Source organism: Monodelphis domestica, chromosome 2, assembly GCF_027887165.1.
Source record: "Monodelphis domestica isolate mMonDom1 chromosome 2, mMonDom1.pri, whole genome shotgun sequence".
NCBI classification, from domain to species: domain Eukaryota; kingdom Metazoa; phylum Chordata; class Mammalia; order Didelphimorphia; family Didelphidae; genus Monodelphis; species Monodelphis domestica.
Window position 1 is genome coordinate 72,903,205 of NC_077228.1, and position 12,026 is coordinate 72,915,230.

The window sequence follows — 12,026 nt, forward strand, 5'->3', positions numbered from 1 at the left end:
TCATTCTACTGCTCAGAAACCTTAGATGGCTCTCTACTATCTATGAAATGACAAAGAACCTTCTTAGCCTGGAAATCAAGGGCCTCCACAATTATTTCTGGGCCTATAGAAGATAGGATCAAATGCCTTAGCCCAGCCATGTCCTGCAAAGGTCCTTATTATCTTCTAATTTTATTAATTTTCCTTTCTTTTGTCAGTCTTCCAGAATCATGCTTCCACATGCTCTGGACCTGCTCTTGAAAACCCAGATCTATTATTAACATCCCGGATCACAGAGATTTGCTGCCTTCTTGTTCACTCCAGTTCTCTGGGGAAAAATCTCTACCACTATTGAGTGATTTTTCCCCCTTATCCATTCCTTCTAGTGAAGATATTTTCCCTCTGCACTTTTTTTTTACCTGATACCTTAGGATGAGAACACCTTTTTTCCAGTTCTTATTTTGAAATAGACAGCCCCAGGCTATCTATCCATCCTTATCTACTCCTTGTAAGACATGCTTCTTCCAAACTGACTACTTGCCATTCCTTAATGTGGTTTGTTTTCTTGTTTTCCTTCACATCATTCCCTACAACTGTGATGATCCTACCCCACCTCAAAACCTTCTCCAATCAAATCTCTGTTTTGGAAACACCAATAATACTTGAAGTTCTACTTCCTTTATGATACGTTTCCTGATCACCCCAGCCAGTTTTTTGTATCTTCTCAGAACTTTCATGGCACTTTACATATCCTTTATAATTACTATGCACTTCTATACAGTTTTTATGTCATAACTATGTGTGTATGTGTTTTATGTCTTCTATTAGGTTACAAGGCAAGGGCACTGTCTTCTGTATCATTCCATTCTCTCAGAGTCTAACACAGAAGAGATGATCAATCAACATTTGTTGGATGGAGAGATGGATCTGAATTGGTAGGGTGACCTAAATTATGAGGGGCTCCAAGTGACATATTAGGGAGTTTAATTTAACCTTTATTTTAATCTTAGACAATAGCCCTGGCATAAGTCCTACTCTTGAGAAGCTTGTGAGGATTTTCAGAAAGGGAGCATGGTACCAAAATTGGTGTATGGGTAAGATTTATCTGGCACCAAGGATCATCATCCCCATTTCACAGATGGGAAGCTGAGATTCAAAAGGAAGAAGTGCCTTATCAGTTGATGGCACAAAGAAAGAGCTAAATCTCCAATAAAGCTTTTCACAGTTTTGTGTCTATGTTCTTGAGATCATCCACTCGATAGGCCCAAGAGAAAATGTTTCCCAAAGGAATGTTTCCCAGACTCTCCTAGTTCACTACATAATGTAGTGGCCAAGACATTTTTACTACTCTCCTGGAAGGTATTCTCTGAGTTAAATAGCCTCCATATTAGGAATAGTTTTATTTTCCTGATACACGGCCCAGAGATGCTTATGCTCAGCATATAAAGTAGATAATAAACTAGTAAACAAGCCAAACCCCACTAACCACTAAATGACCGGGAACATCCCCCAAACAAAGCCATCCCTTTTGTGCTTCATTTTTAGTTTGTGGGTTTGCCAAGTGCTTTTATTTCTTGTTGCTGCTGCTGTTGTTTAAGTTCCTATCCATATTGTTTCTCTGCTCTGTCTCCCTCAATCTGAGGCTGGGAATATCAAAGGGCCACCTCTGAGCACCTACAGCAATCAACAAAGAGAAGAGAAAAGTCATCACCCAAGCAATGCCAGGGGAGTGCAAGGAACTTTGTAGGTGGAAGGTCTCTGAGATGAACTGAGAGTTATGCAAACCTGAAACTTTATGCAATCCCAGGCCTATCTCCAGGGAGGACATCAGTCTACTTGACAGTCTTTTTTCCCTCTCCCAGCAAGCCCTTTTTCATTCATATAATGAGAAAATATGAAAGTACTTTGTGTGCACGCACAACTATATACACATGCAAAATACATGCCTGTGCACACATGGCAATATATTGTACAAATGGAAATTTTGAACCCTAGACTTCATTCCCCAGAAGTCCTCGGTATTTCCCAGAATTCCCTATAATCTCTCCTGAGTCTCCATGTTGGCAAGATCACAATTGGTATTTAAATTCAAGTAACGCCTCCCACGCTCTCTTCCTTTGCAATGATGCATCAAGTATAGTGGTAAGCTAAGTGTGGGGATTTTAAATGGGCTAATCAGCCATGGGCACATGGTTTTTATTTTGTATCCTCTTTATCCCTTGATTTCTAATGATCCTTAATAAATCTCATAAAATATGATATTTTATTATTAGAGATATAATTTAATTTTTACAGCTTTTGGTGACCAGAAGGGACAAAAATTACTCTCAAAAATTTTTTTTAAGATAACCTAGATAATTTTTTTTAGCCACGGTTTCTCCTGCCAAGGCTTTTTGCCCACCCCACCCACCCACCCACCCTCGCAAAGCTGCTTCTTCTGATTCAGCTTGCTCCTGCTGCCTGCTCCTGCCCATTCATTCATTCCTGACCTTTTTGACTGAGATCACTCACTGGGCCCCGACCCCAGCCCCAGCAACTCTACTCCTGATCTTTGGCCTCTGACCCAGATCGCTCATCCAACCTCAGGCCCAACCCCAGGACCCAGGCTGCTGGTAGCTGCCACTGTGTCTTTGGAATCACAAACCACTTGGTAAAAACTGGGGTGTTCTTTCCTTAGGCAACAATTAGCCTCCACATGGCAGGGGACCTGGGGGGGGGGGTGAGGAGAAGGAAGAGACTTTTCCAAACAGGAAGTTGATTACAAGCATTGTATATTCTATGAGAGATCAGTGCATTGCCTATTTCAAAGGATGTTTTTTGAGTACACCGATCCTTTTACTAATCTTACCTGAGATTCAGGGGAGAAATTAATCTCCCCGCAACTTTTTGCCATTTGGGCCTGCCCAATTGGAGATTCCTAAAACCCATGTTCTCCCTCACTATGGGAAATACCACAGTACTGACAAAAGGAATCTCAATGGATAAAAAACAAACAAACAAAAATGAACCTTAAAGAGACTGGAGATTTTATTTTTAAGACTTTTCAGACTCCAATGTTTTATAAAAATCTCTATATTTTGTTGAATTTCCTGATTGTTTTGTTTAAGATTTAATTTTATTGGTTTTAAGTTCATATATTAATGTATTCAATACTATTCTGTTGCACTGAATCATTTTAATGTACTGGGTTTTAGCTACTGTTATATTCTTTTGCTTTTCCCCTATAACTATACTGAACAAATATTATTGAATAATCCCATATATAAAAACAGCCTTTTTTCTACTTTGACTTTGTAAATTGTCACATAGAAGATGGATGGACTTTATCAAAACTAGTTACAATTGTATAACAACCTTTGAAAAATTTAATGAGCTAAAAATCTCAAATTGATTTTAAGGGGTCTTTTTATATGATTTTTAGATTTTTTTTCAACAACTTTGATCATTTTGCCTGCCTCTAACAGGAGGTAAGGTCCATTTTAGTAGATGAAGTGAAATACAATTATAATCCCCACCTCCCACATTCATAAAAATGTGAATGGATGGGACATCACAGTCTCAAACCAAAGGAGCTAGGAGGTTAATCCCAGGGCATGGTACCCCTGGATGGCTCCCAAAAGGGAGTATCTCTCATTTATAACTCTTCACCTCACTTTACCCTTTCACCAGAATGATCTCTAGATTCTTGTTGATATTTTTAGACCCAACATCAACAGAGGTTTGGCAGATTTCTAAAAAATATCTCGGCCAAGGTTGAAACATTGCTACACCTGAAAAACTTGTGACAAGTATCCATTTTCTTTATCTGTCATACAGTAGACTCATGTTAAATATGATAGTGGGTTTGTTTACTATTGCCATTAAATGGGCTATTATAACATACAGTGTAAATGTGTACATGTATATATATATATATATAAAGTGTGTGTGTATCTCAGTACTATGTAGAAGCTAGGTGGCCCATGCTTCCAAGATTGGGTCAATTCATTTCAACACTATGTGACCCCATCACTCAAGTGGTAGAGGCAGTATGGACCTTTCCCTCCATACAAGCCAAATAAATGGAGAATCCCAATGTCTCAGGTCAAAAGCACAGACAAATCTGGTATTAATGTCCTGTATTTAAATACGGGGATGCTCTACAGTAGCTAGATATAGCATGTTTTTAGTCTTATACCTTCGGTATTGGAATCAATATTAAATATTGATTCTGAGTCCTGGCTCTCTATCTACCCTAACCACCTATGATGCCTCTTAGATATAGCATTTTGACTTTTGCAAAGTGCTTTATAACAGCCTTATGAGGTAAGAGCTTTCTGTTCATTTGCTTGTTTTGTTTCATTGTTTACAGACTTTATAGATGATAACACAAAGGCTGAGATATGCTAAGTGACTGACTTGACTAGGTTCATATAGACATCAAGTGCTAAAGACTTGACCTTACATCTTTCTGACTCCAGATCCAATGTTATACCCATTTTACCATCTCAGCTACTATGCTGTAAGTCAGTGATGGGCAAACTTTTGAGCTTGGTGTGTCAAAATTCACCAGAAAAAATGAACATAATTTGAGTGGTCTGTCACTTTGAGGAAAAATACCCCATAATTTAGTGATATTTAGTTTAAATAACAAAAATGTATAATTATATGTAACTGTGTTTAATAAACCAAAAACTAATTATTTAACTTACCTCCTTAGTGACTTCTTTGTTCATTTGTCAGTCAGTTTCTTTTGTTGGCTCTGATATTATTTAATTTGTGGGGGTGCTATGAACTAAGATAAATGAGGGGGAGGGGGAATTCTTTAACCTGTCTATTAGTGACTTTTTTGTTGCTGAATTTCATTGGCTAAATCTTCAGTTTATATTTTGTACACTTCATGCCCAAGCAAACACTACTAACTTCATCTGTCAATCTGTTTCTTTTGTTGGTTTTGATATTATTTAACACTGAGAATAAGGTCTCACAAAAGTACGGAGAGGGAAAAATTATGAGTAAAGTCATTGCTATATCTTTCAGGGTGCTAAAAGTGTCTGGCAATCAGTTCTAGGCACTTCTCCATTGCATTTGGGCCAGAGCCCTACCCATTCTTCCACTGGCCCGGCCCCATCCCACCTCCATGGCCAGCACATAGAGCAGTCTTCCTCCCTGAGCTGGGCTGGGGCATGGTCACGACCATGGCTGCAGGCATATGGCTTCCTGGGTGATTCCTGGGTCTTGATGAGATGCTGAGCCCACATACAGCCATGTGTCATCGTAAATGGCTATGTGTGTCAGTGCTGACATGTATGTCATAGGTTCACCACCATGGATATAGGTCTTACTGTGAGTCTTCACTCCTTGTTTTGTGTTTGTGTGTGTATTTTTTTCTAGAGTATCAATTCAACAAATTTCTACTATTGTCATTTATTGTTCTAGGTATTGAAGATTCTGGACACAAAAATCTGAAGACCCTTGCCTTAAAGGATCTTACATCCTTCCAATGGGAACAGTATGGGGGCTATGTGGAACAGTGAAAAGAACATTGATTCAACAGTCAGAGGACATGGGTGTAAATCCAACCTCTGATACTTGATTGGGGACCATGGAAAAGTCTCCCCTGGGACCTTAGTTTCCTTAACTATAAAAGAAGAAAAAAAAAAGCTGTACTACATGGCCTCTGAGTCTCCTTTCAGTTCTAATTCCATGATCCTAAGTATACAGAGAAATAAATACAGAGTAATTTCAAGGAGTTAAGAAGACTAGCAATTGGGAATTGGAAAAGGTCTCATGTAGGAGGTACAATTTGAACTTAGCCTTGGGTGTTGCTAGGGATTTTAAGAGGTGAAATTAAGGAGAGCATTCTGGCACTGAAACAGATGGCCTGTGCAAAGGACATGGAGGTGAGATATACATAGTACGTCATGCACAGGGATCATCAAATAGGCTGGTTTGGGTGAAAAAAGAGTGCATAAAGGGTCCTCAAGTTTTGGAAAAATATGTTAGAGCTAAATTATGAAAGAATTTTAATGCCAAACATAGGTGTTTGTGTTTTGTCTCAGAGGAAATTTTTGCTGTTCAGTCATTTCAATTGTGTCTGACTATTTGTAATCCTCATTGGGGTGTTTTTTGGCAAAGATACTGGAATGACAGTCTATTTCCTTCTCCAGTTTATTTTATAGAGGAGGAAATTGAGGCAAACAGAGTTAAGTCCCTTCTCCAGGGTTATACAGCTAGTCAGTATCTGAGGTCAAATTTGAACTCAGGTCTTCCTGACTCCAGGCCCAGCTCTCTATTCACTTAGCTGCCCCTTAGAAAATAGGGAGTCATAACGATCTTTTGAGAAGGGGAGTAACATAATTGGACCTACACTTTGGGAATATTATGTTGCCAATTATGTTGAGGATAGATAGGAGAGGGGAGAGGGCAGAGGCAAAGAAACAACATAATTAGAAAGCTATTGCAGGTAAGAGGTGAGGATGTTCATGGAGGGAAAGGAATGAATGCAAAATATGTTGTGGAATTAAAAGTAGCAATACCCATACTTGAATGGATATAAAGGGATATATGAGGGACAAAGGGAAGGAATATGCCCAAGATTATTTTGAAGCTATGAACCTGGGTAACTGGAAAGACAGGTGTGCTCTTAACAAAAAGAGAGAATTTGGAGAGAGGGGTGTGTTTCAGGGAGAAGATTATGAATTCTGTTTTAGACAAGTTGAGTCTGAGATGCTTTTGGGACCATATCGGAGTAGAAATGTTCAGAAGGCAGTAGGCAATACAGATCTGAAGCTTAAGGGTTAGTTGAGGGCTACATAAGCATCCAGTGGTATGTTGATAAAATCAACAAGAGAGAAGAGAATAGGACCCAGAATAGAGCTTTTGGCTAACACAGATAAAGATCTATGTTGTCAAAACTTGTGTGAAGAAGGTGGTTTATATTTTATGAAGTATCATTCTATCCTCTTTTGATAAAATCACAGTTTTTCAGACATGAAGGTGTTGTAAATATTTAAGCAGTACCTTTTCATGGTAGCAAATTAAAGGAAACAAGGCAGGTAGATGCCTGATGTTTGAAGAATGGCTGAACAAATTATGTTATAGGAATGTAGTGGAATACTACTAGATTGTGAAGAAAGATGATTACAAACATTAGAGAAACATAGGCATTAATGCAGAATGATGCCAGCAGAAACAGAATTGCTTACACAATAATTAAAATGAAAAGAACAAAATAAAAAAGGAAGCCCAAATAATTAGAATGTCTGATTTTACTCCCAGAAACAGATGATGAAATGAACCTCATTTCTTTTGGTAGAGAGATGGGTGTTTCCAGGTTCACAGTATTGCATGCATAGTCAGATAAGGCTACAGTGCCCTTTGGTTTTGCTCAATTTTATTTCATTGTTACAAAGGAAAGTACAATGAGAAAAGAAGGGGATAACCAAAAAATGAGCATGAGGTAAACATAAAAAAAAGTGACAACAAAACATTATTTTTTTAGTAGAAAGGCCTTGGCAAAAGTTATTTGAACATATTAAAGTCATTTTTTTCTGTCTCACAAATGGGAAAAGCAAAGTTCATATAGGAAGGCAATCTTGTCTGAGTCCTTGGCCCAGGAAGGAGTAATAGCAAATGTAGTCTTAGATCTCTGCCCAAACCACTTCCCTTTAGTCATCTTGCCCCACCAAATGGACTGGGTATCAGTAATTAGCACAACCTTATAGTCCATGTAATAGATAGTGGCTCCCACCAGCCAAATTTATTTCAATAAATGATCCAATGTATTAGATGCAGATCATGCATACAAAAGACTAAATGAATTTCTACAAGTGATACATCAGCCACAAGGGAATACATGGATCATTATATGATAAACTGGAACACTAGTAACTACGGGAAGAACCCTGACTTTTGTTCTCTTTGGCCATATTTATTTCATGATCATTGTTACTTTCGAGGAAATAAAATAATAATAATATTTTGCAAGAGAATTCGCAGGTCCTTGGCAAGGTGGTTGGCATGTGGATCAATGTTCAAACTGTTACATTTTTTAAAAATTTGCTTGCTAAAGTACCCAGCAGGTGTTGAACAATAATCAAACCCAGGGAATAGAATGAATGAACAAATTTTAAAAATAGTTCATGCAGAGAGATGCATAAGGTCAAGTTAGTTGAAATGCATGTATATGTTTTTCAGAAACAGAATTTCTCGTCTAGATGCTACTGCTAGGTACTGGAGTGCTGATCCACTCCAGGAAAATACTGGCAAATACCTCATCATAGTAACGAAAGCTGAGAGGTGAAAGAGGAAAAATCAAGAAATGCATTCAAGAAATTAAAGAAAATCAAGGAGAAACAGCTTTCAAAGTCAGAATGGTGCTCTAAATACACAGTATACTCAACAAACAAAAATTCCTCAGGATCATGGCTTCATTAATAAAAATCATAGAAGTAAGACATCTGCTCCAAATTTGATATTCTAGGGAGAAGCACTTATTTACATCAAGACAACTAGCTAAGCAATAAGATAGTTTCTGCAACAAAATTCTTTTTGGGGGCTCCATTCCCTGACTTCTCTGGATGGGTTGGTCATATCCTGGCAAATTCTGGAAATGTTTACTGAATAGATTATTTATAAAAAACCCAAGACAGAATATAGTGAGCACCAGGTGCTAAGGTGGATTCAATTAAAACAACACATGATAGGTTAACTTCATTTCCTTTTTAATATTATTATGACAGTGTATAGGAAAAAGCTATTCCAAGTGGCACACCTGGATTTTAAGGACATTTGGCAAAGTGTCTTATGAAATCCTTGTAGACAAGAAGAACTGTCAGATCCACAATAATACTGTTAAGTGAATTTGAATTGTTAGAACAATAAGATTCAGTGTTGCCTAGACTGAACTCATCATATTTCCCCACAAACCTACTCCTTCTGACTTCTGTGGTTTGATTAATGGCATCTCAATACTACCAGTCACCACTCTAAATTTGATATAATAGAATGAGCCCTAGATTCAGACACAGAAGATCTAGGTTAGAATCTTAGCTTGATCACCTTAACATTCATTTTAAAAAAAAGGGAAGGACTAGATTACTTCCAAAGTATCCTCCACCTTAAAATTCATCCTTCCTTGTAAGACAGTTTCCAACAAGCATTTAATCATTTTCTGAATACTTGTCATCCTGCATCCTCAGTGTTTCTCCCATGCAATCCTTCTCCATTCCTTCTGCTCCCACCCTAATTCAAGCCCTTATCTCTCATTTTGGATTACTGTGGTATTCTTCTAATCAGTTTCCTTGTCTCCAGGTTTTCTTCCACCTCACATCCCCTATGCATCTGGGAAATCATCACTAGGCTAACTTTCTCCAAAAATACTACTTGCATTATGGGTTCTAGATAGACCCAGCTTTGCCACTCACTAGTCATAAACAAATAACTAGCTAGCCACTGAGGTCCCTTTGAACTCTGATAACCTGCCATTCTGTAATATTGGCTGAGATCCCTTTTCTGGCCTTAGGATATTGGACTATACACAAATGCAAAGTACATTCTATCTCTAACATTCTATGATTCTAAGATTTTATGATTCCATTAAAATTTCAGGATTCTTAAATTAATACCCATATAGCTTTTCTCCCACCAAATTTCTACTTCCTAATTAGTATGGAATGTGATGCAAATAAGAGAAGGGGGGAGAGACAAGCAAATCTAGAGGAGAAAAAGAACTTAAGATAATGGCTGACTTCTAAGATCTACAAATGATTTAAATTTGCATTAACTCCTGAGGATTGAGTTGAGGCTGAGTTCACAAGGTGGATATAGTCAGCAAATTCTCTTCTAGATTTAAAACCGAGTGAACTCCCAGACTTCTACACAGACCACATGGCAATCCAACCTTCTGAAATAGCTACACTGCTCCAGAGTTCCTAGTAATCACCTTTGCAAAGTACCTGAGAGAATGTAAAACTGCCAGGCGACCAGGTGATTTACATGGTGACCTGCAAATGAAAGCAGATTTTGCATTTATATTGAGAAAAATCCATTAACCAGATAATTTACATTTCCCACTCAAAACTCCCTCTGGTCTGAACATTCCAAGTTGTTGTCAGTGTCCAACCATATGAAGAGCATTAACTCACTACTGCCACTACAATCATTCATCAAGATGGTAATATTAGAAGGATGAAGTTGAATTTGTTCTGAGCATATAAAAGGAACATTATCTTGGGCATTGCTGTCACTAGCCAACTTAACATAATACAAAGAATGAGCAGCGATCACATAGGTCTTTCACTCTAGTCACTGACATAAATGGGGATATACACTAAAAATTCCAACCTCTATCTTCTTTATAGAGGTTCATCAAGCTTCTTCTAAATTTTTACTAAACCAGCTCCTGGGATTCTCCAGTGAGTTAAAGTCACTATTTCCATTTGCCGTTCCAAAGAACTAGAACTAGAACTAGCCTGAGTAGTTTGGAAGTAAGATGACTCTAGAGTTGTCTGCATCTAGGAATATATGGCAACAAACTCTCGTTTGGATATATACACATTAAATGCCATGGGGATTCCACAGATAATTGAGAACTAAAAGGGTCTAGGAAATTACTCTTGGGAACATTATAAACTCCAGTGGTCTCAAACTCAAGTTTCATATTTGGTTTTAGTTTATAACATTAATCTTGTTGCATCACTACTACCTATCATAAAGGTATATTTCCTTTCATAAATAATTGTTAATCTAGTTATATATTTTTTCTTTAAAAAAAAAAGGACCAAGCATCATTATACAATATGACCTTGAGTTCTGCAAGTAGCCCAAACTGCTTCATGTTCTTGGATAGGAAGTAATTGAACTTTTTAAGAATCATATATTTATAACTATTTCATTACAATTGGTTTCCTTTGTAATCTTTTATTTTTTTAAATTTAAAAACACAATTTTTAGAAAAGGTATGTGGGTCTCACCAGATGGTATTTTTGACACAAAAAGGTTAAAAGTGTCTATTTTAGCATCTATCCAAGTCTCATATTCTATAAACCAAAATCCATTACCAATAGTTTATAACAGTTCGTTAAATAAGTCAAGATAAAGACAAAAACAAAAAAGTTTAGATATAAGAATTACCTTTTCTCCAAGCCTCTTCTAAAAGCTCAAAGTCAGATGAACTGTAAGATATCTTCTAGTCCAACCCCAGAACTTCTTTATTCTGTCTCTCTCCAAGAAGGTCCAAAATGACTAAAACTATTATAGTTCCTTTTTTTAACAGCACCCCCATTTCCACTGTGGATGATAACAATTGAATGCGTTCCAAAACTCTTCTGTATTCAACATTGTCAGTGCAAAATGGCTGATCTAAAATGTTCCTCCCATTTGATTCTGTAGAACAATTCTATAGAACATCCCCATGAATCTATAGGTTGTCCCTACGTGAAAAGAAAATCTCATTGCTATAGAGTTCCAGCATATCCGTGCTAATATTGTGATGGTTCCAGAAAGAGCCCATAATCAGTTGTCAAGTATGCCTTTAGACTCATTAACTACTACCCACCAGTCCAAATGGTTCATTTAAGTTGTAGGCCAAAAGAACTAGTCAACTAATACTACAGAAGCACTTGGAGAATAAGACAGAGAAACAAAGCTGGGGGAGCAGGAAAGGGGGATGGAGAAAATGAGAGAGAGGGAAAGGTGCAGATTGACTTGACATCAGCAACAAAGGGGTAATGTGAGGATGTCTCTAGCCCAGAAAAGGAAGGAAGCAATGAGCAGAAGTAAAACATGTTGCTACATACATGTAACTCTATCTATCTAAAGGTAGCTCAATCTATCTGTCTAATTATCTTTCTGTTTATCATCGGTCTCTTTAGATGGCACTGTGGAGAGTCCCACTCTACAATGAGGCAGTAATTTACATGCAGGATTTTAATAGAAATTCCAGCAGCAGACAGCCATAAATGTTTTTGAGACTGGGCAAATGTATTTCTTTCAGTGCAGAAGAAGATTCTTCTGAGTCTCTGGGTACAAGACTATGAATCAGGTCTTTATTCGTCTACATGGAC

At 37.6% G+C, this 12,026-nt stretch overlaps 2 protein-coding genes across 5 annotated transcripts in view; both read right to left on the reverse strand.

Annotated features, from left to right (window-relative positions):
* The window catches only part of LOC130457589 (CXXC-type zinc finger protein 1-like), a 103,178-nt gene extending 97,944 nt beyond the window's left edge, over positions 1 to 5,234 (reverse strand). The window contains exon 1 of the mRNA XM_056820180.1: positions 5,064 to 5,234. Within this exon, the coding sequence (XP_056676158.1) occupies positions 5,064 to 5,234 (171 nt within the window). The remainder of the gene's footprint in view (positions 1 to 5,063) is intronic.
* Positions 1 to 12,026, reverse strand: part of ASTN1 (astrotactin 1) — a 505,111-nt gene that overhangs the window by 477,733 nt on the left and 15,352 nt on the right. The window lies entirely within an intron of this gene.